The sequence below is a fragment of the Lutra lutra genome, chromosome 4 (genome assembly GCF_902655055.1).
Source record: "Lutra lutra chromosome 4, mLutLut1.2, whole genome shotgun sequence".
Classification (NCBI taxonomy): Eukaryota; Metazoa; Chordata; class Mammalia; order Carnivora; family Mustelidae; genus Lutra; species Lutra lutra.
Window position 1 is genome coordinate 94,362,698 of NC_062281.1, and position 23,635 is coordinate 94,386,332.

The window sequence follows — 23,635 nt, forward strand, 5'->3', positions numbered from 1 at the left end:
AGCTCCTCCCCTGCGAGCTGCCTGGAGGCCCTTAGTCTAGATGGCATTCCCACAAAACAGCATATGCCTTCCCTAAGATCTCTGGCGTGGCATCGGAGTTATGGGCAAAAGTCCCTACTCCCAATAAAAGTCTCTGGGCCTTGCCGTCTATCCATACGGAGCTCACTGGGGGGTCTTGGTGCTGAAACTGCCTCCATCGGCCTTAGCAACCAGGCCCTTCATGTCACCCGGTGCCTCCACTCAGGAGTCCTTTGGACACGATGTGGGAGTGAGAATAAGATCTGACAATGAGGATGTCAGGGTGCTGAAGGGTTGAACGGATGCTGCCCGTGCCCCAGGCACGCCAGGTGATTATCAGCCCTGGTTCAACTCCAGGCACTCAGAACGCCATTGGTCATTGCCTCCACCCCGCAGGCCGGGATTCCTGGCCCCCCTCGGGTCCGCTTCTTTACCAGCTTTGGTACTGAGCCCTGGGCCCTCCTATGGCAGCTCTGGAAGCACTTCATTGAAATGGATGCCTGCTGGCTGCTGAACAAAGCCCTCCCCTCCATGTAAGGTCAACATAGCGGGGAAGGATTTCCAGTTGCCCTGTCCCATGCTCACCTTCAGGTCTGCTCCTACCATTTGTTTCCTTGTCTAGATAACACTGGCAGGCAAAGACTCTCCCTGCAAGGGCATCTGGGTGGGTCAGTCGTTAAGCGTCTGCCTTGAGCCAGGTCATGATCTCAGGGTCCTGCTCAGCGGGGAGTCTGCTTCTCGGTCGGCCCCTCACTCCACTCATGCTCTCTCACTCTCTCTCTCAAATAAAGTGTTTAAAAAAAAAAAAAAAACCTGCAGAGGCAAGAAATCGCCCTGGCTGACTTGGGGCTGGGAAGAGGATGAAGGGATCACCAGCTAAAGGCACTGAGCCGCGAGAAGAGTGTATCACATGTCCTATTAAACTGGACGTGAAGAATGGCCAGCCGACCACTTCCGTCACAGCTCTGCTTCCTAGTCGAGGTACATGGAATGACATGGCACTCTAAGGTGAGGTACGGCGGCAATGCCACAGAGCAACACCAAGGAAACAGCTCCCTCTGTGGGGCGCCAGCTGGATTGTGAGAATCTTGCCCTTTTTGATCTGGGAGTTATGTGGACAGCCACGGGACGGGAGGGATGCAAGGAAACTGTCCCCGGCCTGCCCATGCCACCCAAGGCTAGGAGGCTGTTTGGAGATGCTCAAGTAATTTGAGCCTCCAGAACTGGTTCTGACCACCTCTGAGCCCCAAGTATGGTGTGTCCAGGGAATTTCGGAGAATGAGGCCAAGAGACTAAATATTGAGCTCAAATTTTAACAGAATTTCTAACTCCATCCATCTCAGCCTGTTTTTCTAGGATCAGTGGCCTCAAGGGAAGGTCTCCTTAGTGGGAAGGACTCAATGAGAAACTGAGGGAGAACTGCTGTCCACCCTCAAAGGGATGAAACGTTTTAATCCCTTTGTTACTGGAGCTCTGAGGCACCCCATTCATACAGATGAGGAAACAAAGGTATAGGAGAATTAAATATTCTTCGAAGGCCACCCCCCCGCCCCTTCCAGGTCTGCTACAGCCAGGCCAGAACACACCTGTTTCTCCAAGGGCACTGCAGACACGGTGCAGCCGCTGATTCCTGGTGGTTCTCGTGGACCTTTTGCTCAATCTCAGCACAAAGAGGCCAAAGTGGTGGGTTTGCACCCACTGTGCCCATCAGCTGCCTTGGTCCAACCTTCTCCGTCCAGTCGGGAGCCTCAAAAGCAGATGCCATTCAGCCCAAGGTGGGGATGGGTCATCCCCTACAAATGCGGCGGGGAGACCCTTAAAAGCTGACGCCCTTAGGTTCAGGAGTGCCATTCTGCCGTGTTTCAGAAAAATCACATTTTTTTTAATGTCAAGTAATATACTGTCCAATCTATACTGAGCCGGCTTTGTGAGATAGGCAAATATTCTCATGCTTCATACCTTAATACACTTTCCCTTATGAAACCTTCCCAACATCTCAGACACCATGCTCTGCTCAATCACTCCCCTGGACTCAACAGAATTCACACACACCCCACCACACCCAGGGGCCTCTGTGTGCTGTCCCTCCCAGTGGACGGAGACTTCGCTGGGAATGGTCTGGGCTTTAACCCTCCTCTGGGACAAATAACCCAGCCCAGTGTCTGGCGTGAAGGGCTGTGCCTCTTTACTGATACATTTATTAACGTGCGTGTATACCCCCAGAAGGAAGGGATCCGAAACACCACAGGAATCGGAGATACTGAGTTGTGTTCCCATAAAGATGCCTCTGAACAACCTGAGACAGGCAAGAGAGAGATCCCTCTTCTGAGCACACACCTAGGCATGCTCTTTGCCCACCCCGGTCTCCCTCCACATCCCCAACCCTCCTGCCAAGGAACCTGCTGCAACAGCCCACGGCTGCCCTCTGGTGGATCTGCAGCGTAATAACAGAGAGACGCAGGGATATTTGGGGCAGGCTCTTTATTAGGTGGTTATTGCTGCATTATGGGGGTCAGCCAAGGTCTGCAGAGTAAGCAGCTGTCAGCCTCAGGAACGTGGATCTCCTCTGTTGATCACAGTGGGCAGATTTCTTCAGAAAACCTCCCCAAAGCTTAGAAGTGGAACTGGAAAGCCTCAGTCACATGCTGCTTCCATGTTTCCAGGCTGGGCAGCAGGGAGGAGATGCCCATGACGTGCCAGGTCTCCCCATCTGACACCACCGAGGTCTGGTAGGACAGCAGCTGCACGCCTGCTTCTGCCAGGAGGCCTGGAAGTAGATAGGAAAACCGCTGGTTGGCAGAGGGCACAGGGGAAGAAGCAAGAGGCTGGGAGCAGGGCCAGAAGCCTTGGACCCCTGTGAGCAAAGTTGCAGTGAGACGTGGGGGAGGGATGGTCTCAGAATCAGAGAGTGAAGAGATGGAACAAGAGGGCACCTGCCCAGCCTCCTTCACTATTCAGAGACTCTGTAGAACCCTGACCATCTGGTCAGCAGAGAAGGAATGATCCAGCCACAAATTGCTTAGAGTTAGAGCAATCTCCTGACTCGCCGGTCGTCAGTTTCATCCAGACCAAGAGCAAAGGAGCAAAGCAGGGGAAAGTTCCTCTGGTCAACTGGCAAGGATGGTGAAATTAGGCCTTTTGAGGTCTGCGGACACATTCTTCCACACCTGGAAGTGCTCCAAAACGCTCAGAACGCCCAGGGCCCCACAGCCAGGGTCCTGGGGCAGGTCCATGATGTCCGCGGACTGCTGGAACGGACGCCCTGACGTGGTAGGCAGGCTGGCCCCCAGGGCCTGCGGTCAGAAGAAGGAAACCTGCACTCAAAAGCTCAGAGTTCCTGGGACACAGCCCTGCAGGCAGGTCTACACTGTGAGCTTCACGACGGTGAGCAGGACGGTTGACAGGGGCTCTGGGGTTCTACCCTGCCACGTGGCTCTGCTACCTCTGAACTCTGTATCCCCTTCCCAGATGTTCAGAAACTGGCTTGACAGACCCTCTGTATGCTGCAGATCCAGAAATATTGAGACGAAGCTAAAGGAGGCCAAGGCCCATGGAGTCCAATCCCAGGAGAGAATCCCTTCTGTCACACACATCCACACATGCACACACGCACGCACACTCGCCCCGGCTTCAAGGACGCAGGCAAGCTCCACAGAGCCCTCCTCACCGATCATGGTGGGTAGCATCACAGGGTTAGACGGCTGGGCCCGGAACAGGAGCAGGGGCAGGCCCCTGCGGAGAGGCACTTCTGGCCTGAAGACGGCTCCGTTGAGCGCCTGCAGCACGGGCGTGGTGCCCTGGACCAAGCCCACAGCCTGGTAGGGGGCACCTGCCAGGGCCACGGTCAAGAGGCCTTCCCCAGAGCCCTGTTCCCCTGGCCCTGCAGGGTTGTGGGAGGTGGTTACCTGCAGGGAGAAGGAAAGGAGCCACGGTCAGTCCTCCCAGCTGTATGGCACCCACCCTCTGCATCCACCCAGCAGCCGATTGGTAGGGCTGCAGCGGGGCCAACATGCTCAGCACTTCAAGGCCGGAGAAGAGGGCAAATGGGCCAAGCCTGGTGGTCCTGAGCATTAGCTTCCTGGGACAGCGCATGGCCTCCCTCAAGGGAAGGCCAGGAGGGGTCTGCCAGGTACAGGTGAAGGCTCGGAGCTGGGAAGGAGGTAGAAAGGAGGGAGGCCTGTCCCAGAGGCCCACGCAGCCGGGTCCCTCCAGCTCACTACTTCCTGAACAGAGTCAGTGGCCTAGTGGAGGGGGGAGCAGAGGAGGAGAGACGTGAGGGCTGTGCTGCCCACAGTTCCTGCCAGCTCCCACAAGCTGAGGGATGCAGCCTGCGATCTAAAAAGGAAACCAGAAGGGAAGACATCGAAGGGTCAGCGTGAGGGCAGCAGAGGCTAAGAGGACACACTGCTGGCTTCCGAGGCAGCAAGCTGATCAGGGGGCTGGGGGCGGCAGGAAACAGAGCCCTGCATGGGGTCAGACACCGCCCGCTGGCCACCCCCCAGCTTCCCACCAGAGACCGCGGGCTCCTCACGCTCCCCAGCCGTAAAGGGCCTCTGCTGCCGCCGCCTCGCACGCACAGGGCACTGGTGCACAAAGCACTTTCAAGAGCATTCAGTTCGCTCTAGCAAGGCTCAGAGCAAGGCCTTGCGTCTGCTTGGCAGATGGAGAAATCCGAGCTGCCCGGCCCAGGTGGACCACATCAACAGCAGGAGCTGCGCCCTGGGGTCCCGGTCCACAAGCAGGGCTAGGAGCCTGCTCTGAAAATGCAAGGAGAGAAAGCGCCGACAGGAGAGGCAAGGGGGCAGGGGGACACGCACATTGAGGCCGGCCTCTTTCACCAGCAGCTTGGCATTCACCAAGTTCACATCCGCCTGATCGGCAGTGTCTTTCAGGAGGCCGACAATGACCGCGGGGCTTAGGCAATTGCCAGCATTCTTCAGGGATGTTCCTGGGGACAGAGAAACTACCATGAGGTCGCTGTTGGTTAAGCAACGCCAGAGCCGGCAGATCACCATTACCTAGCTTCGGGTCACGGACTCCTGACCACCTTGGGGGCGCCAAGCCCAACTGGCTGAGGCTGTCCTGCTTCCTTCTGGAAGGCAGACAGACAGTGACTGTGCCCGTTCCCTGCCTTGTTTCCTCTGGGGTTCCCCCAGCTCTGACTTGTCCTGTCACTGGCAATGCCCAGGGTCTCACCATCCCCGAGCTCAGATGCCCTACAGACCATAGGGAAGACAAGCCTCCACAGGGTTTAGGGAACTAGAGCCTTCCGCAGTCTCTCAACTACATCTGCACAGGCTGGAGTCACTGTGAAAGTGGTGGGAGCCCAGCCAGACCCTCAGGTCAGACATTTAGGGCGCTGTCCTCATTCCCCGCTCACCAGCTGAGCAGAGGCTCCCGAGGACCACCCACTTACCCGAGGACCCGCCTCACTACGTCACAGAGTACGAACTGTCCCATGGTCAATCTAGCACAGCCATCCCAACTCTCGCTTTAGACACGAAGAGCCCAAAGTCAGAGAAGGGGATGTCCATGGCAGGTAAGCAACAGGGTCAGACCCAGAATCAAAGGTCTCATGGCTTCTCTGGGACTCCCTCCACCCACCAGCTGCCTCTCCCATGAAAACTGTCTCTCGTGGAATTTTCTTTTTGCATTCAGCACATGTCTATCTTAAAACACTATTGAAATGTGATTTATGAAAATCACATATTTCCCAGTGATTTTCTGTACCCTTCCCTGTGTCCCCACTGGGTAGCAAGTGAGCCGCATATAGACAGAACATGGGACGTGGAATCACAAGGACCAGGGTCAAGTCACTTGCCAGCCCCTCACTGTGACCTGCTGCAGACACAACCCTCTTCCCCTCCCTCTGCAGTATCCCCAACTCACCCTGTGTTACCACCTGGATGGTCCCTTTGGGGGATCCAGCCCAAGCTCGCATCAGGGTCCCCAGAGCTTCTGCCAGACCAATCCAAGGCTTGGTATGTGGAGAAAAGGCACTCGTGAGGGCCTGGGCATTCACCTGCACAGAAAAGGGGAACAGAGCTGAGGTCAGGAAGAGGCACAGCTCCACCTGGAGAGCAGAAGGCACAGGGCCATCCTTGTTTCCGGTGCCTGGGTTGGGGAATGTGGAGACAACTTCCATCAGGCACCAACAAGACAATGACTTGTGCCTTTAGCTTGGGAGAGCTGTAGAGCAAGGAAAGAACACAAAAGGCTAAGACCATTCCAGATTGCCAGAAGCAGGAAAAAGGCATTTCTCTTACCACTGAACTGTGCCTGCTTCATGCCCTCCACAGGAGACTGGTTTTTCCCGTGCTGGGAAAGGTCTGGACAGCACAATACGAAGGTGGGTCTCTGATACAAGAGGGATATTGAGTCGCGGACTAATGGGACCTACGCTAGGTCTCTCCAAGATGCCTTCCTTTTTATTTACATGTCAACTAAAAAAAGAGAGTATGTGTTTACATTGTCATTAATCACTTTGGCCAAACAGCACAATTTATAAAGCTGGATTCACATATCCTCAACGACCCTATCACTCTTCAAACATTGGCCCACGGGAAGTCCACCAGGAGGCATGCTGGGCAGCCGGCAAGGACCAAAGCCACATGTCCTTCTAAAGTTGTTAACTCTAGGTTCCAGACAGCTGGATCCCCACCAGGGGCTTGGTAACAAAGCCAGCTTGTCGCAGGTCAAAACTGCAATTCCATGTTGTGGTTCATGATGGTCTGGCTTCGAATTAAGCACTGGCCACTTTTGTGAGTCAGTGTGTAAAGAGAACCAAAGGATCTAAGAAGAATTTAATTCGAAACGCAGGGTTTGATACGAATCAAACAGGCTGCCCATGTTGAAAATGGTCAAGGGGGCAGGGCTTCCCAGCAGACCCTTCTGTGCGGCCAGCCGCCTTGCTTGAGGGCTCCCGCGGCGGCTCTCCCCCTGCTCCTCTCCAGAATGACACAGAAAAGACCAGCAGTGAACCAGGAGGTGGGATGAGGGCAGGCCAGCTGCTGGGAGCAGAGATGCAGGCCCGCATGCCGGTGGGCTGGGCTGAGGCTACAGCAGGTGGACGGAGGAAGTGACCTCCAGACAGCCCCCGTGGAACCCGCACTGAGGATGCTCACGGCAGGTCTGGAAAGCCAGCCGAAGGGCTCCAAGAGTCAGGCGCCCTTGAGCACATTTGATCCTATGTTCATCTGCGTCTAAGGTTCTGACAAAACTGAACTGGAGAGGGACATGGAGAATGAGAGATTTCCCATGTGACACAAATGTCTCTCTTTCTAAAAGCCTACTGTAGGACTACCAGCCACTTTGGCCAGAGACTGAAATCTGCCCAAGCTTAATGACTTTGACTGCGAGATTTTACCCCTGCTAGAGGATAGGTACAGTCTATCTAGTTCCATCTGGCGGAGCTGGTGGCAAGGAATCCCCTTCACATGCCACCCACCACAGTGACTCCCAAGGGCTGCAACAGTGAGGGCAGAGGCCTGCCTGGCAACGGGCCTTGGAGGGAAAGGCCCAGCCCTGACTGGCTGGCACTGGCCACAACCCAAGCCTCAGCCTTGGTCTCAGCGCATCACCTGGGGAGAGTGGCTCAGAAGTGATATGGGCAAAAGGAATGAAAAAGTGTCCCATGCTCTGAGGAGCCAAGAGACGCAGACCAGAGAGGGGAGAGGCACACAGATGGGCAGGCCAAGCATCATCGTCATCATCGTCATTTACCACCATCCTGTAGCTGCCACCAGGGTGGCCCTGAGGGGTCCTTCAGGGGAGGAGCTGGCTCCCTTACTCTCCCGGGGGGGGGGGGGGGGGGGTGGTGTTTAGAAGGCATGGTGGCCCAGGGAGCTGGGCCATCACACCAGGGCTGGCAGATTGAACAAAGCATGCCGTGTCTCTCCTGCTATGGTTCTCTCCTCAGCAATGAAAATCCCCAGCAGAGGGTCAGCCAGGAAGCTCGCGTTTCACTCTCAGCCCCGCCCCCGCCTTGTTCCCAGAGAGCCACACAGCTGCAGAGAAGCTTACATCCTGGGCTTTTTTTTGTCCTCAGAGAATTCAGAATTTAAAGATACAAACTCAGGAAATCTTAATAAGAGAGAATGTGGTTCATTGCAAAAGGGTGGAGGCGGCTGGGAAGACCAAGCAAGTCTTTGTGAAGGGGTGGCAAGCCCCTAAAGGAGAGCTATGCTTGCCTTACTCATCTGTGACCCGCAAAGGGCTAGGACAGCATCTGGTACCCTCTGGAGCTTAAGGAACATCCAAAGACTGAACGGAGGAGACAGGCCTGGAAGTATAGGTCAGGTTAAGCTTGGGGGAGAAACATGCCAGGAAGGGCGCAGTGTGAGCTAAGACAAGAAATAAGGACATTAGGCCATGATCTGAGGACAGAAAGGGGGCCTGGAGGGTTCATTGTGGGGGCTGGGACTCGCCCTGCCCAGAGTTCTAGGATGGATACCGTAAAAGGAACGTTCAGGCCTAGGAGGTGAGAGAGGGCCTTGACAGGCTTCTCCAGAGGCCAGCCCTCCACCCGCCGCTCCACGGCATCCGGCATCACCCAAGCCACACTCCTTCACTCCCAAGGCATGTGGAGAACAAAGGAGCCTTTCTCTGAAGCCTGGACCCTGGGAAAAGCCACAATCTCGGCAGCAAAGCGACAATATAGCAGGGCCAGGCCGCTCCCTGCTGCTCCCCACCCCCCCACCACCGTTAGCCAACCCAGAGGGCTGGCTCCAGAGGAGCGCTTATCTCCAGCTCCCAGGGCTGAATCTGGTCAGCACACCACTGCTTCCCGGAGCAGTCACCTTCGCCAAAACCAAACGCCCTCCCCTACCCTGCTCCTCCCTCTGCCCTCGGGGGCCCCAGCCTCACTTGGCCGTACTTACCACGCCCGCTAGAGATTTCCCCTTCACCATGTCCACAAACTGGATGGCGATCTCCTCCCCACAGCGGCTCTGGGCCTCCTTGGTGCTGGCGCCCAGGTGGGGGCAGCTGATGACGCTCTCGTGGTCCACCAAGGCTCGGTCCCGTGGTGGCTCCTGCCCAGGAAGAGACACCTCTCTGTTGGCTGCCAGGGGAAGTTGGAGAGGATGCGGGCAAGGGGGAGGACACCTTCCATTTCGGTTTTGCCAGAGACGTCATGGGTTTTTGAGCAACTGGCTTCTCATCAGTGTCCCTCCACAGCCCCGTGGACAGAGCTAGGGATGGGATTTGCCTCTCAGCTCCCCACTTATACCTATGTGTCCTTGAGTAAATTGCACCTCTCTGTGCGTTGACTTCCCCATCTATAAAATGGGTTAATACTACTCATCTCGTATCACTTTGTGCACACTGTGATATGTATAAGAACAGAAGGTTCTCAGCCAGTGGAAGCTACTGTTTCTGCTACTGGTTCTTCCCTCGAGTTTACCCTCACCCGGGAATCCTGCCAGCACTTACAGCTCCTCACGGCATCAGACTTCACAGGCCCTCTGCACAGCTGTCCCAACCTGGCTCTCACCACGACAGGTGGGCCCCCTGAGCACCTCTGCCCACCCTCCAGTGTCCTCTCCATCCCTTCTGCTTACTGGGCACCATGTACTGCCCTTGGGAGGGTCACTCAGGCCCCTTCTCTGGCCACCTGGGCCTATGAGTGCTGTCCACACAGTACCGGGGGCCACAGGAAGGCCAGGGACAGCAAGGGAGGGGCTGAGCCAGGGAACTCTTTCCCCTGGATCTGTGATGCTGGTGGCAGGACTTTGAAGAGAGGCCAAGAGGATTTGAGTGGACATGCACTGTCCATCATTCCCTTTGGTGTAAGCAAAAGAGCAGGCAGGGAAACAGGTGAGCAAAGATGGAATCTCTGGTTCCGACAGGGAGGCAGGGACAGCAGCCCACACAGGACACAGGAGAACGCTTCTAGCCATTGTCCTCAGGCTGCCTTTCCTCCCCACAAGAGAGGAAGGCAGGGAAAGCCAACGGACACTGGGTGGGATGTTTTCTTGAACGGGATTCATTTCATCAAAGACCTGTATCAACACATTAAATCCTGCCCCAAATCCTCAACCTCAGAACGGATTTGCTTCACCTCCTCCGTGGAATTCCCACATGGCAGCAGTCCAGGGAGCCTAAGACCAGGGACTGGGTCCTATTTAAAATCTGGCTTTGCTGAAAGCCAACATGGCTGCCTCCAAGCTATGCCCTGCCAGGGCTCCCGAAACCACAATGGCATTATTTTTAGCAATGGAATTTCTCCAGTTTGCTATGGATGCTATTGCCCTTAAGCCGGAGCCCTTTGTGCACACTGGGTCTTCTGGGTCCTGGGCCCCTCTGCTCAGCGCTCCCCTCCCTCCTGCAGGCACTCACCTCTGTAAAGACGTCCAGCGCAGCACCAGCACACTGACCAGACTGCAGGGCCCGGAGCAGGGCCCCCTCGTCCACGATCCCTCCCCGAGCGCAGTTCACCACGCGCACGCCCTTCTTGCACTGGGCGAATGTGCTGTCGTTCAGCAGGCCTGGAATGAGGGAAGAGCTCTCCTGTGGCCCGGGTGCCTCGCCTCTTCTCCTTCCCCACGGGCCCACAGCCTCTCTGGCCTCACCTCTCCCTCCTCAGCTGGCTCTGGGGCCAGAGTCCCTGTTCTGGATTTAGACCAAACTCTGTTTAAAAACATCTTAAAGGTCCCTGAGCTGTGAGTACTTTGAGTAGATCCCTGGAACCAGGGAGGGAAGCAGTGGCCCCAGGAAAAAACCATGGGGTCACTGTTCGTGCACATCCGGCCCGCTCATGTGTTTCCAGCTAGCTCATCTTTCCTCCGTGTGGGGCAGGTAAAGCCAGCAAAGCATCCCTCCGTGCTCGACGGACCTAGTCCCCAGGGTGTGCGGAAGGTGCAGACCAAGGGCCCACACTTACCTGGGCAGTGGTTTCTGTGGCTGACCCACAAGCAGGGACACACCTACCTGTGGTGGAGGGCAGGAGAGGCGTGTGCACAGTGATAAAGTCACAGAGAGGCCAGATCTCCTCCAGGGGCAGCTGCTGGACACCAAAGGAGGCCGAGACCTCCGGCGCAATGATGGGGTCGTACCCTACAGTCTGGCCAGAAGCGAGAGAGAGACTAAGACACAAGTGAATGTCGCTGTCCCTGATCAGTACTGGTATTATTAATAATGGTGGACATTATTTGAGCATCTACCAAGCACTACTGCTAAGCCTTTCCAAATGCCACTCACAGTAAGGGTTGCTACCATTCTGCTTTCGAGATGAGGAAAGTTGGGCTCACACATTAGGAGGGGCAGGCCCGGAGCGCGAAGGGAGGTTTGTTTACCTCTAAGCTCTTAACCACGAACACACGCATGAGGAGCAAGTGTACACGTGTGTGGCTGGATAAGGTGGAGCTCAGGAACCCTTAGCAAGGAGGGAGCCCAGGAGAGGCAGGACAGCCACATGGGGAGCAGCGACATGCTCAAAGGGTATGACCAGCCGGGGGAGGACAGGCTGGCCACAGCGGAGGACCCTCTGGGCCAAAAAACAGGCGGGGGACCTGACTTTTTTCACAGAATAAGAAAGAAGCAGGAGGGGGCAGGGGTGCAGAGCAGGGTTATCAAGGAGACCAAGCCCGGCCGCTGGGGAGGGGCATGCTGACACAGCAGCAGGCAGAGTCTGGGCCCCTCTCGACGACTTCATTCAAATGCATCCAGTCTTGGAAGGCCTAACTTGGAGACTAGCCACATGGAGGTCTAAAGGACTAAGGATAGATCTTTTCTTTTTTCTTTTTAAAAGTTTTATTTATTTATTTGACAGACAGACATCACAAGCAGGCAGAGAGGCAGGCAGAGAGAGAGGGGGAAGCAGGCTTCCTGTGGAGCAGAGAGCCCGATGCGGGGCTCGATCCCAGGACCCTGGAATCGTGACCTGAGCTGAAGGCATAGGCTTTAACCCACTGAGCCACTCAGGCGCCCCAGGATAGATCTTTTCAATAAAGCAGGTTTGACGGGGACAGGGTGCAAGCACATTAAGAAGAGGGAAAAGGGAGGTATAAAGGCACCATGGATGGGGAAGGACCCAGAAAGAAGCTTATTCTGGGCTGGCAGGGGAGGATGGACCTCTCTAAGGCTGCGGAGAAGGGAGGGAGCAAGGGAGGCAGGCAGGGAACTCTGGGGGGTACAAACTACATCAGATTCACGAAACTTGCCAAAGGTCCTCAGATACAGGTGAGGGCAAGAAGGAAAGTCAGGAAGCCAAAGCTCAGAAGAAAGGTCACGTAGTCGTAGCTATTAATGGCAAACATTCCTTTAGCGTTTACTGTGTGTTAGGGGCTTTCACCTCAGACCCAATGGATTAGGCAATAGGATTTCCCCATTTTACAAGGGGGGGAGATGGTCAAGGGGGGACAAGAACCACCATTTGGATCCGAGAGCCTGTACCACAAGTGCCCATCCCTCAAATGTGGGGCGAGGTCAGGAGGCTCCCAGCCCCACCTGAGAAAACAGGAGTGCAGTAGATAGCAACAGTCTTGGGTGCCGGTCACACATCTCCCCAGCAAGGGCAAGGCATTAGAGATGACCACGTCCACACCAGCAGCTGGGAAGAATCCATAACCAGCCAGGAAGTATCTGTACCTCTCATTACCGCAAACACTTAATCCACTTTCTGTGTGGTCTACCGGGGAGGCCCCCCCAGGGCTCTCTCCATCAGCTGGGTCCATGTCAGCGGCACTGACTGCGGGGACAGAGGTGGGGAGCCATTACAATCTCAAAGGCATCACTCTCCTCAAGAAGGCAGGACAGACAACTGACCTGGACAGAACTATAGGCGCCAAGGTACGGATGCTGAACCAGGAGGCCCAGACCTGAGTCCTCAGTTCAAAAAGTAAAGAAGCTGGCTGGGTGATTTCATAGTCATCCCTTGCTCCGAGACTCAACAACTCAGTGTTCCTTGAAAAGGCAGTTCCCTTAACTCTAAAAGGTTACAGGTGAATCCTAGAATGTTCAGAGGAGGCTAGGGATTGAACAAGAACAAACCAACTCCACAGAAAGCAGGATACTCTGACCATGGTCATCTCTGTGTGGTGGAATTCATTTTTTTTTTCTCCCTTAGGCTTTCCTGGGCTTTGCAACATTGCCCCTTCTCATCCTGAATCTCTTTCGGGGGAAGAGAAAAGTCATCTTAGAAAATAAAGGCAAAGAGTATTTCTATGTAAAATTCAGCCCTTCCAGAGAAGACGCGGATGTGGTTATGAATGAGGTATAGCTTTTGGACCATAGGGGGAGAGGCTGTAGATCTCAAGCTCCTGACCACCACAGTTCCCGTGGCCATTCCCCTCAGCTATAACCCACTCATTTCAGCCGGGACAATGAAGCGTCCAGGCGAGGGGAGAGGATCCCAGGACCCCTGCCCGGACTCCTCCATGTCATCTTTGGCCACCGGCTTGGAGGCCGCCCGGAACAATGGCCCCGTTCATCTCTAATCCAGATGTTCTTTGTTCGTGTGAGTGGGAAGAGGAGGGGAGATACCAGCAGAGGTCACAAAGCCGAGCCCGACGGAGGCGAGTCCACCCTACTCTGGGTCTTCCAGGCTCTTGGGAGCCAAGAAACAACCCACAGAGAGGAAGGGTCCCGAGGGCTGAGCCAGGCCCCATGGCCCAGTGGCGGGTGCCTGCAGCTAATGGGGAGCACATGGGCCAGGAGGAGACACGCATCTCCCACAGTGGTCAACAGGCTGTGACTCGGCTTCCTTTCTCTTGCTCACCTGCAGAGAACTGCAGGGAAGAATTCGACTGAGAAAACTGTTTTCATTTTTCACTGGAGATACCCTGAGCAGATGGGAGCTGAACACCGCCAGGAGCTGGGATTCTTATACCAGGAGACCATGTTGCGGAGACTGGAAAGAGTAGCATTGGGCTCAGAAGACCAGTGTCTGAGTAGGGTCCTGACGTGTCCTGGAGAGGGTCAGAAGTACCGATCCACGGAAGGTGGAACGATTCCGGATATGGACCGTCCGAAGACTATTCTTATAGAGAAGCCTTAGGGAGACCCACGGAGGGGTTCCCCACTTGAACCCCAGCCTCAGGACAGACTCCTGATGCTGGGCAGCAGGGGAACTCTAGTTTTTCCAGAGGTACTCCAAAGCCACTTCCTAGTTGGAATCGTAGAAGGCAGCCTTGAGAGGCTGACCATGGCTGCCCTGGGCCCTCTGGCTTGGCAGTAGATGCCAGAGAAAGAGGGGTCCTTCATGGTAAGGAGGCTCCAAAAACGGAGCCTAACTATCACACCCTCTTACTACCTCTGGCCAAGTCTTTCAGCTTAGGATTCAAACTCTCTTCCCTTCACACAATGAAATCTTAAATGGAAACCCAATCTAAAAACTGACCAAAGAGGCAGAGGTGAAGGCCCAGAAGCCCCACCACCTACTCTCTTTCTCTAGGGTTCCCTCCCTGTGTCCCTAAGGTACTTTCTAGAACTTAAGGCTCTGGGACGAACTTAAAAAAAAAAAAAAAAAAAATCAGTACTCTAGGGTAGTAGGAATTCTAGTTACCAGAGTAGGTGATAGGAGCTGCTGTCCTGGGAAGCTACTATCCTGAGTAAGGCTGAGCACAGTGACCATTTAACCAACATGGATCAGGAACAAAGACGGTGGTGGTGATGCAGGACAAAGGGTACCAGACTAGAGGTCGGGAGACCCGGACTTTAAGCTGGATTCCATCATTTACCAGTCCTATTATCTTGAACCTATCGTAAAAGCGTCCTGGGCCTCAGTTTCCTTATCTGTAAGCCTGGGGTAAGGATACTGACCCCGCAAGGGTCATTGTGAGCACAGTAACTGACACAGCAGACCTCAGTAAACATTGGCTGGGCCTGGAAGAACCAGGGACACCTGGCATCTCGGGTTCAATGTCCAATCCTCTGGGCTAAGTTTGGATTCATCACAACACTGTCCTCCAAGAAATTGGTAAGAGATGCTGGCCTGCTCCTCACAGAAGACCTTCGTAAGAGAACACAAGGCTCAGCTCCTGGCTGGCTTGGGCCTGTTAGCTTAGGCCAACACATTCTAGGGGCCATGCCAGCATGCATGAGCTGTGTCTCCAAAGTGTAGAACCTGTTCTTCAGCAACATGATTGAGAAAAAGCTTCAGGAAGAAGGAACGCCATAGGGCCTCAGACTCGGATGACTCAGACCACCTGGAGGCTACAGGCTGCCAGAACCCTCCTGAAACCCACATCTGCGCCATGTGGCTCAGAGCATGCCAGCAGGTGCTCTCAGATGGCTCGTGAAGATTCCTTTCCAGGCCTGTGCCGGTTGGGAGGGGCAGCCTCGGTAGGCTCTCCTCCAACCAACCCCACCACACACACCCTGGATACTGCTGGGGAGCCAGGTGGCTAAGCTCCCTAGCAGAGCTAAGGCCTAGGATCCCCGCTTCCCTGAGGGACTGGATAGTGACAAAGAAAGGACGGGGGGCAGTCCATCCCCAACATCTGAGCACAAAAGCGTCTCTGCCGATCGCTCCTGTCGCATAAAGAGGTCCACTCTTAAATCACGATACTCTGGAAGGGGTCAGATGTCAGTCTCCCATTAACAGCCTTATTAGTGATTAACAGCCTGGGTGATAGCCTGGGAAAGACCCCAGGGCCAGGGAGGGAAGGGGGTAATACGGATGATCTTCACGTGCTTTGCAGAGATCCCTGAGCAGGAACTACTCAGGGCTCCCTACGCCGCCGGGTCCACAATCTCTTTAATTACAGGGTTCTCCCAAGTTTCTGTAACAAACCACAGTCCTTAATAATTTTGCTCTATTTCCTATGGCCGCACAGAGAACTCACTGCTAGAGACCATTTCACAGATAAAGAAACCTGTAGTCCACAGGCAATGATGGGTGCTCAGAGACATCAGAGCTTTCAAGCCACCTGCTTCTTCCTCTCTGCTAATGCTCACCGCTCTTCCTCACATGCTGGCCAAGTGTTTAACCAGGCTCGGGTGTGTATCTGTAGTAGTGGGACACTCTCTCTCTCCGTACCATCTGGGGCCAGCTCTGGCTGCAGCTCTGTCCCCTCTGGCTTATACCTGCTGGTCCTCCTTGGATCCACTCCTCAGACGGCATGACTCTTCTACAGACCGCCTGTTAGCTATCTGATGGCCTCCCAAGTCATGATGGGGTTTCAGAGACCCCAGTGCCTTCAACCTTCCTTAGGAAGTACAGACATGAGCTTCTCATCACCACCTTCCATCTCCGGAGCTTGCAGTCTCACAGAGTATGTGAGATTCTGACACGTACAGAGCGTGAGGAATGTCACCTTCCTTGTTCTGGAAGCCATACTTCTTTTAATGTGGCCAAAAGTCACATTACCTTTTCCATCAGCCATGCCACCATTAACCACACTGCATTTTTGTCAACCGAAGGTCTCCTGCCCTAGAAAACTTTTTAACAACACCTCTACATCCAATATGTGTTTAGTTGCTGTTGGGGCTCATTTTAGGGCACTTATGGGGGTTCTAGCTAAATTTCCTATTAGGATAGCCAATCATTCTAGCCTTCTTATCTCTTAGGATCTGATTCCACACTATTAAGAATTACCCACTTCTGCCTGCTTCCTGCCCCCCAGGCCGTTGATGAAAACAGTGGAGAAGGCAGAGCCCTGCACCGTCCTATACCATCTCCCTCCAGATTGAGACAGAGCTATCCTTCAGCCAGTTACTAAACCATTAGCACCAAGCTCATAGTCTCCATCTTAACCTCAAGGGTATCATGAAAGATCTCACCAATGTCTTACTCACGTCCAAATTTCCAAACAATGTAAATGTCCATTCTTGAGGAAATGGCCAAATAAAAAGCAATTTGTCCATACAACAGAATTCCATGCAATAGTTTACAAATATGGTAAATGTATTTGTTCTAAGACATACATTTTTATCTTAACACCGTGTACAATATTCTATTTTCTATAGGCATAGGATCCCTCTAAAGGCAAAGAACTGTATGCATTCCATGTAATCACAGAGAAAAAAGTCTGAGATGATACACACCAAACTGGTGTTACCTGTGAGACCAGGACTAGGGTGGTTATCAAAGAAATAAGAATCTATATTTCAATTTTTGTGAGGATTTATTCACATCTTACGTGACTAAAATATAATTTTAAAGACTTTATTTATTTCAGAGAGTACACAAGGGAGTAAGATCAGAGGGAGAAGCAGACTCCCCACTGAGCTGGGACCCTCATGCGGGACTCGATCCTGGGACTCCAGGATCATGACCTGAGCCAAAGGCAGTTGCTTAACCAACTGAGCCATGCAGGGGTCCCAAATCATCCAGTTATGTAGTTATAAGAGCCCTAAGGATGACCCTGATCAATCAGTTCAATATTGGTTTTCAAAGAGAGAACAAGGGCAATTTAAAACAACCTGTGCTTAGCAAACACTTATCATTGTTTCCTGCCTGGACACTGATAAACCATCTCTTTCACAGCTTGTTCAAGAATCTTCCTCCCTTGCCCTTTAGAAAACCTTGCTCTTCCCCAAAAGCTCAAATATCAGTGGAGGAGCTCTGGATGATGTCGTTCAGTCATCTGTCTGCCCCGAGGCAAAATTCATCTGGACCCAGAAAGGTTAGGGAGCTCAGTCAAAGTGCCACCTGGGCCACTCCGAAATGACCAGGACTGCTGGCAGGGTCGGGGGGTGGGGGTGGCGGTGACCATTCCAAGGCATGTTTCCCTGCTTTACATAGATCACATCCCAGAAGCAAGACAGCCTACAGTGAACCCCCAGAGACATCTGGACAGAAGAACCCGCAGGGGAGCGGCAAGGTGCTGCGACAGACGAAACCACCCACACCGTCAAAGCCGCGCCGGGAATGTGGTTGGGTGGTACCTGGTCTGCCCAGACACCAGGATTCACATTCAGGAGCAGGCGCCAGACCTCTCTGAATCAAACACATGCCCCAGGGCTGAGGACCTGCCTCCCTCCTTGGGCCACTCCGAAGCCTGCCGCAGCTGCTGAGTTGCTGAACGGGGCCAGATGAACAGAGAAGGTGACCAGTCACCTCCACAACTCAGGAAATGAGGCGAGGCTTTCTGTCTGGGTAAGTCACTGGCCCAAAGTTTCAAGTCCCTGAGAACGAAGGCTCCCAGTGAGCCAGCAGAGGCCGTGGGGAAAGGGGAGCCACGTCTTCCCCCAAGTCTCTGTGTCATCAGCAAGGCGCTCCCGTTTGTCTACTGCACTCGGAGTCATACTTAACTGCAGGCCCCTACTTTTTGAGGATCAGAATTCTCTGTGAGCTAAGCCTTACCCTCAATCCCTCACAAAAGAGGAAGGGAGAGCGCTCCTTGTGGCGCATGGCACCTGGCCAGCCCTGCACAGGAGGGCCTGGCTTTGGTTTGTCCTCATGATCAGTGGATACTGCAGGGCCGCCTCCCCCTCTTCCAGGGATCTAGAAAAATGTGCTGAGGCTTAGGAAAGTGGTCTGGCCAGCATAAATAAATGTGGTGGGGGAGCAGGGACACGAGGGGGAGAACAGGTTCAATGCGGTACCACGGGAAGCCTATCTGGGCTCTTGTCTACCTTCCATTTGCTGGAGGCCTGCGCAAAAACGGACCAACTCCAGACATCAATATAAAATTAAGGATTAATCTCTAAGGTTCCCTTGAACTCTATGAAGCTGGGCCGACATGGAGAAAGGGAGGAAGAAGGGGAGAAAGGGAAAATGCCATTGCAGCTCTATGTCAACTTTTCTAGAAATGATCTGGCTGTCAAAACTGTTCTCCTTTCTGTTTCACGAAAGGCTTCGCGGCCGCAGTTTGAACACACCATCCCCCAACAGCAAACAGTGAACCAGGAGAGAACAAGGAGACGTCCACAGGCCTCCTGGCCACCCCATCACCAGCCCCAACAGGTTGTCTCTGTGGTTCTACGGCCTCCCCCTTTGCAAGGTCTCCTGAATGGGCCTCAGGGGGTGACAACCCTCCCTCAACTAGAAGAACCATGGAGTTCCCAGAACAGGATGAAACCGGGTCCTAGGAGGAAACGGATCAGGGAGGATTTCTGAGCAATAGGTGAGGTGATCGAGCCACCACACCTTCTCACAGCATTCACACCATCACCGCTCCGTCCATCCACACTGTGGCACGGAGCTAGAAGATGGATGAAGGACTGCTCTGCCAGAAGGCTGCACATTTGCTCCTGTTTCTCTGAATTATACAGGCAAAAGACACAGGCAAACAAAGAGCCCTTGTGGCAGGCGAGGAAAAGATGGGCAGGCTGCATGACCCCACAGCTCCGCTGGGACCCAGAGCTGAGGCACCTCCACCGAGCGCACCCAGACTTTGAGTTCAGGTGTCCAGAATGGCAGCCAACACTCCCCTCCCCAGCGCCCGTGCCGACTTCATCAGGGACTCTGAAGGACAGTCAGACCCTCCGAGGAAAAAGCCTTCACCTTCTCTCAAGCAAAGCTGCCCCTCCCGAGGAAGCCCCACGTCAGAGGAGCTCACCAACCTCTTACCTTCATCCCAAAGGACTGCATCCGGGTGGCCACCTCTCTACCAATTCTGCCCAGGCCAAGAATTCCCAGGATCTTTCCATTTAGCTCTGTTCCCATGAACTGCAACCAGAGAAGCAAAAGGCAAAGTGGCCGAAGTAAGCACCACGAGTGGGACCTCGGCCACTGAGCCGGGAGGGACGAGGCAAGGCTGGCCACTCACCTTCTTCCGTTCCCATTTGCCGTCCTTCATGGAAGCCGTCGCCTGGGGAATTTGCCTGCAAGGACAGACGCAGGCTCAGTGGGCCCATGCAGTCTTGTGACATGAGTTCTGCACAGCGCCCCCCTCTGACGGTCATTCCCCCAAGCTCAGGGGCAGAGACACGGAGGAGGGTCAAGGGAATTCAGCAGAGGGAAACTCATCAGCGAGACCTGATGTGGGAGCCCCAGGATTTTTGTCTTCAGCTCCCAGGGGGTCTGGGAGAAGGCTCTGATTCTACCCCAACCACTGAGTGACTCCAGGCTGGTAAAAAGAACCAACCCTCCAGGGCTCATGGATTAATGAAATGGGGGTACCGAGGGGCTCTGATAACATCAGGTGCTCCAGAAGTCCAAGGATTTTTGCTTTGCTCTTCCATCCAAGGCCGCAACCTACACCCTCCACTGTATCAGCGGACAACTGAGAACTTACTCTTCCTTGCGAGTTTCTTAAGCCCCTAAGGCTAGACTGGGTGGGTGAGTGAGTGCCAAATCCATACCAGCTCCTGTCCCAAAGCAGCTCACTCCCCAGCCTATCTCCTCCTCTTGGTTAACATGGGGGTCCTAATGTCTGCTCTATTTCAGACACTCCATGAGAAACACTCAGACATGCTTTAGCCCATGTCAAGCTCACCCCAAGTGCACAGAGAGACAACTGGGGGCTTCAACCCCTTGTACAGCACCATCCCACCAGAAGTAGCTGAATGGACCCAAAGCCGAGCACGTTCCCAGCACAGTCAGCCTCCTAAGTATGTAAAAGCAGTCCTTCCTCCCAGCCACAAACTCAAGAGTGGCATGTGTACACGTATGTACGCATGTGCGTGTGCGTAAGGAGGGGAGACTCCAACATACTGTTTCCATGCTCCATCTCACTGAGTTCTTATAAGAGAACATTCTCTCATGTCTACACATTGCCAGGACATGCTTCCATCTGAGGATCAGGTTGAGGGGAGATCTGTGCTCCTGCAATCTCACAGGCAAACTCCCAAAGCTTCAGTTACGAGCCTCATGGGGAAGAAGCTCCATCCCGCTGCTCTGCCCATCAGGCCCCAGGAGAGGGTCCTTGTGTCAGCCATGTCCCAAGGGCAATGACCTTATCGTGAGGAAGTGCTCCCTGCTCAGCAAAGCGAACCTGCTCCTACACCCCTGACCAAGGGAGACAGGGCCCAACCACCTTCTCCCAGGTCTGGCTCACGCCCTGCGCTCTGCCCTCCTGGGTCCACAGTGCCATCCGAGAGGGCAGGTGGCACTGGATATCCCCAGCCCCCTCCAGCTGCTCATGGGTCCTCTCCAGCCTTTAGCACTTCAGGGTGCTTGCTCACTGGGCGTCTGGGGAGGACGACGAGGTGGGCAAGGGGCTTACCGAGAACCTAGCGGTAGCCATCCTGACTTACAGAAAGAGAAGGTAAAGCAGGTGAGATGAAAGCTATGGAGGTTGCCTTCCCCTCTCTCTCTCTCTATGTCACTGTTGTTCCCCTGCACTTCAGGAGCTTCTGCCGTCTGTTCAAAGTCCCCCAGTGTGAGGCCCATCCAGGCCCTCCCTCCACCCACATTGCTCAATGCTCTCAAGCTTCCAGCCACAGCGCCCACTCTGCTGTCACTGTCCTGCTGGGAAAGCAGTCTGAGCAGACACACGAGAAGGTACGACAGACTGGCCCTTCCTCCTTTTATTTATTTATTTGTCAGAGAGAGAGAGAGAGCGCGCACGCACAAGTAGGGGGAGCAGCAGAGGAAGGAGAAGCAGGCTCCCTGCTGAGCAAGGAGTCGGGCATGGGGCTCGATCCCAGGACCCCTGAGATCAGGTCATGACCTGAGCTGAAGGCAGATACTTAACTGACTAAGCCACCCAGATGCCCCTAGGCCATTCCTACTTAATAGGGTGCTTAGTTCTTAATTTTGATGCATCTTTGATGAGTGAAATTGTTGGATAAGAGGTTGGAAATGGGGCATTTCCTTGAAATCATTCCACTTTATTTTTATTTTTTAAAATTTTATTTATTTATTTGTCATATATAGAGAGAGAGAGCACAAGCAGAGGGAGTAGCAGGCAGAAGGAAGAAGTAGACTCCCTGCTAAGCAAGGAGCCCAATGTGGGACTTGATCCCAGGACCCTGAAACCATGACCTGAGCCAAAGGCATATGCTTAACTGACTAAACCACCCAGGTGTCCCCTTTACCTATTCTCTTAAATAAAGCTGGTCCTGGAATAGGACAAAAATCATTCCTGGCTCCCAAGTCTTTCCTTCCATCTCCAGAAAAAGAGTAAGAGAATTAATTAGATGGAGAGCTACAGATCAGTCACTCAAAAACAGAAACAAAAACACCACTGAATTTAATAGCACGAGTGAAACCAGCGCATGAGGCTTCTCCAGGGGAAATCCATCCAGCCCAGATATTCTGGAAGATTCAGACAGCCAGCTCACGGGCCCCTTCCAGGCTTGGTCCGCTGTGCACACTGGCCCTGCTCCTCCCTTTCTCCAGTTTCCTCTTCTCTTCACAGGCCAGTGAGTAGCAGTGAATACTTAGGAGTTCAGGTAGAAATCTTGGGGAGGAGTTAGAACAAAGGTCAACTCCTCCAGACCCTGTCCCTGAAGGAGGGAGAACAAGTCTCGAGAGGGGAAAAGAGTAATTTCTCGGCCCCAGAAGTTTCAGGCCCAAGTAGAGATGTAGCGTCCTTGTTGCCTGGGTCCCCTGGTTTAAGGACTGAGGGTCTGTGAAGGGACCTAGCGGACTCCCTGCCCTCCCCACTGACCGCACAACGGTTTATTCAACATCAGTCCTCAATACAGTCATTCTACTGCCCAATACAAGAAAACTCAGGCCCATTCTGTGCCGTACCCAGTGGTTCCTAGGTTGTCCCCTTCTACTCCAGAGGCCGACACCCCCAGAATTCCTGCTGCAAGAGCAAGACATTTGACCATTTGGATTCCCTTGTGTTAAGAATCTACAGGTAGGCGGGGGCCTGTGTGGCTCAGTTGGTTGAGCGACTGCCTTCGGTTCAGGTCATGATCCTGGAGTCCCAGGATCAAGTCCCACATTGGGCTCCCTGCTCAGCGGGGAGTCTGCTTCTCCTGCTGACCACTCTCTTCTCATGCTCTCTCTCTCTCTCAAATAAATAAACAAAATCTTTAAAAAAAAAAAAAAAAAGAATCCACAGGTAGGTACAGCTTTTACTCCATTCTATCACAATAAAGATATGTAAAGCCAGCGACAGAGGTAAGCCCTGGAGGCCAGGGCAATCAGTGAGGGACACGGCCCAGCCAGGGAACCCAGAGAGAGCTTCCTAGATGAACTAACAGTCGAGCTTAATCTTGAAGAATAAGAGTCACCCAGGGATGCCTGGGTGGCTTAGTTGGTTAACCATCTGCCTCCAGCTCAGGTCATGGTCCCAGGGTTCTGGGATCGAGGCCCGCAACCAGCTCCCTGCTCAGTGGAGAGCCTGCTTTTCCCTCTGCCTCTGCCTGCCTCTCTGCCTATTTGTGCTCTTTATCTCTCTGTCAAATAAATAAATAAAATCTTAAAAAAAAAAAAAAGAATAAGAGTTACTTGGATAAAGATGATGGGGAAGACTTTAGTTAAAAATCATGTATCAATATCTCAATGTTAGTTCACTGACTGTGACCAATTTACTGTACTAATGTCCGATATTAATAATAGGGAACACTGGGTATGAGGTGTGTGGGCCCTTCTACTATCTTTACAACTTTTCTCTACATCTAAAGCTCCCCCAAAAAAAAGTTTATTAAAAAATCCCCATGCCATATTTCACTCCATCCCAACTAAATACAAATTTCTGGAGTGCAGGCCAGGCATTAGCATTTTTAAGCTCCCAGGTGATATCAATGTGCAGCAAAGTCTGGGAACCTCTGGGGTATGAGAAGTCTCTGAGGTACAGAGGCTGGTACCTTTTGGCATTAATTCACTCAA

General features: G+C 53.5%; 1 protein-coding gene across 1 annotated transcript in view; it reads right to left on the bottom strand.

Moving 5' to 3' along the window:
- Positions 1-2,484: 2,484 nt before the first annotated feature.
- PHGDH (phosphoglycerate dehydrogenase) overlaps positions 2,485-23,635 on the bottom strand; it is a 31,082-nt gene continuing 9,931 nt past the window's right edge. The window contains exons 4-12 of the mRNA XM_047726834.1: positions 19,674-19,728; positions 19,475-19,573; positions 10,948-11,080; positions 10,357-10,505; positions 8,898-9,050; positions 5,908-6,040; positions 4,836-4,966; positions 3,686-3,923; positions 2,485-2,785 (exon numbers count right to left, since the gene is read on the bottom strand). Coding sequence (XP_047582790.1) covers positions 2,631-2,785; positions 3,686-3,923; positions 4,836-4,966; positions 5,908-6,040; positions 8,898-9,050; positions 10,357-10,505; positions 10,948-11,080; positions 19,475-19,573; positions 19,674-19,728 — 1,246 coding nt within the window. The 3' untranslated portion in view covers positions 2,485-2,630. The remainder of the gene's footprint in view (positions 2,786-3,685; positions 3,924-4,835; positions 4,967-5,907; positions 6,041-8,897; positions 9,051-10,356; positions 10,506-10,947; positions 11,081-19,474; positions 19,574-19,673; positions 19,729-23,635) is intronic.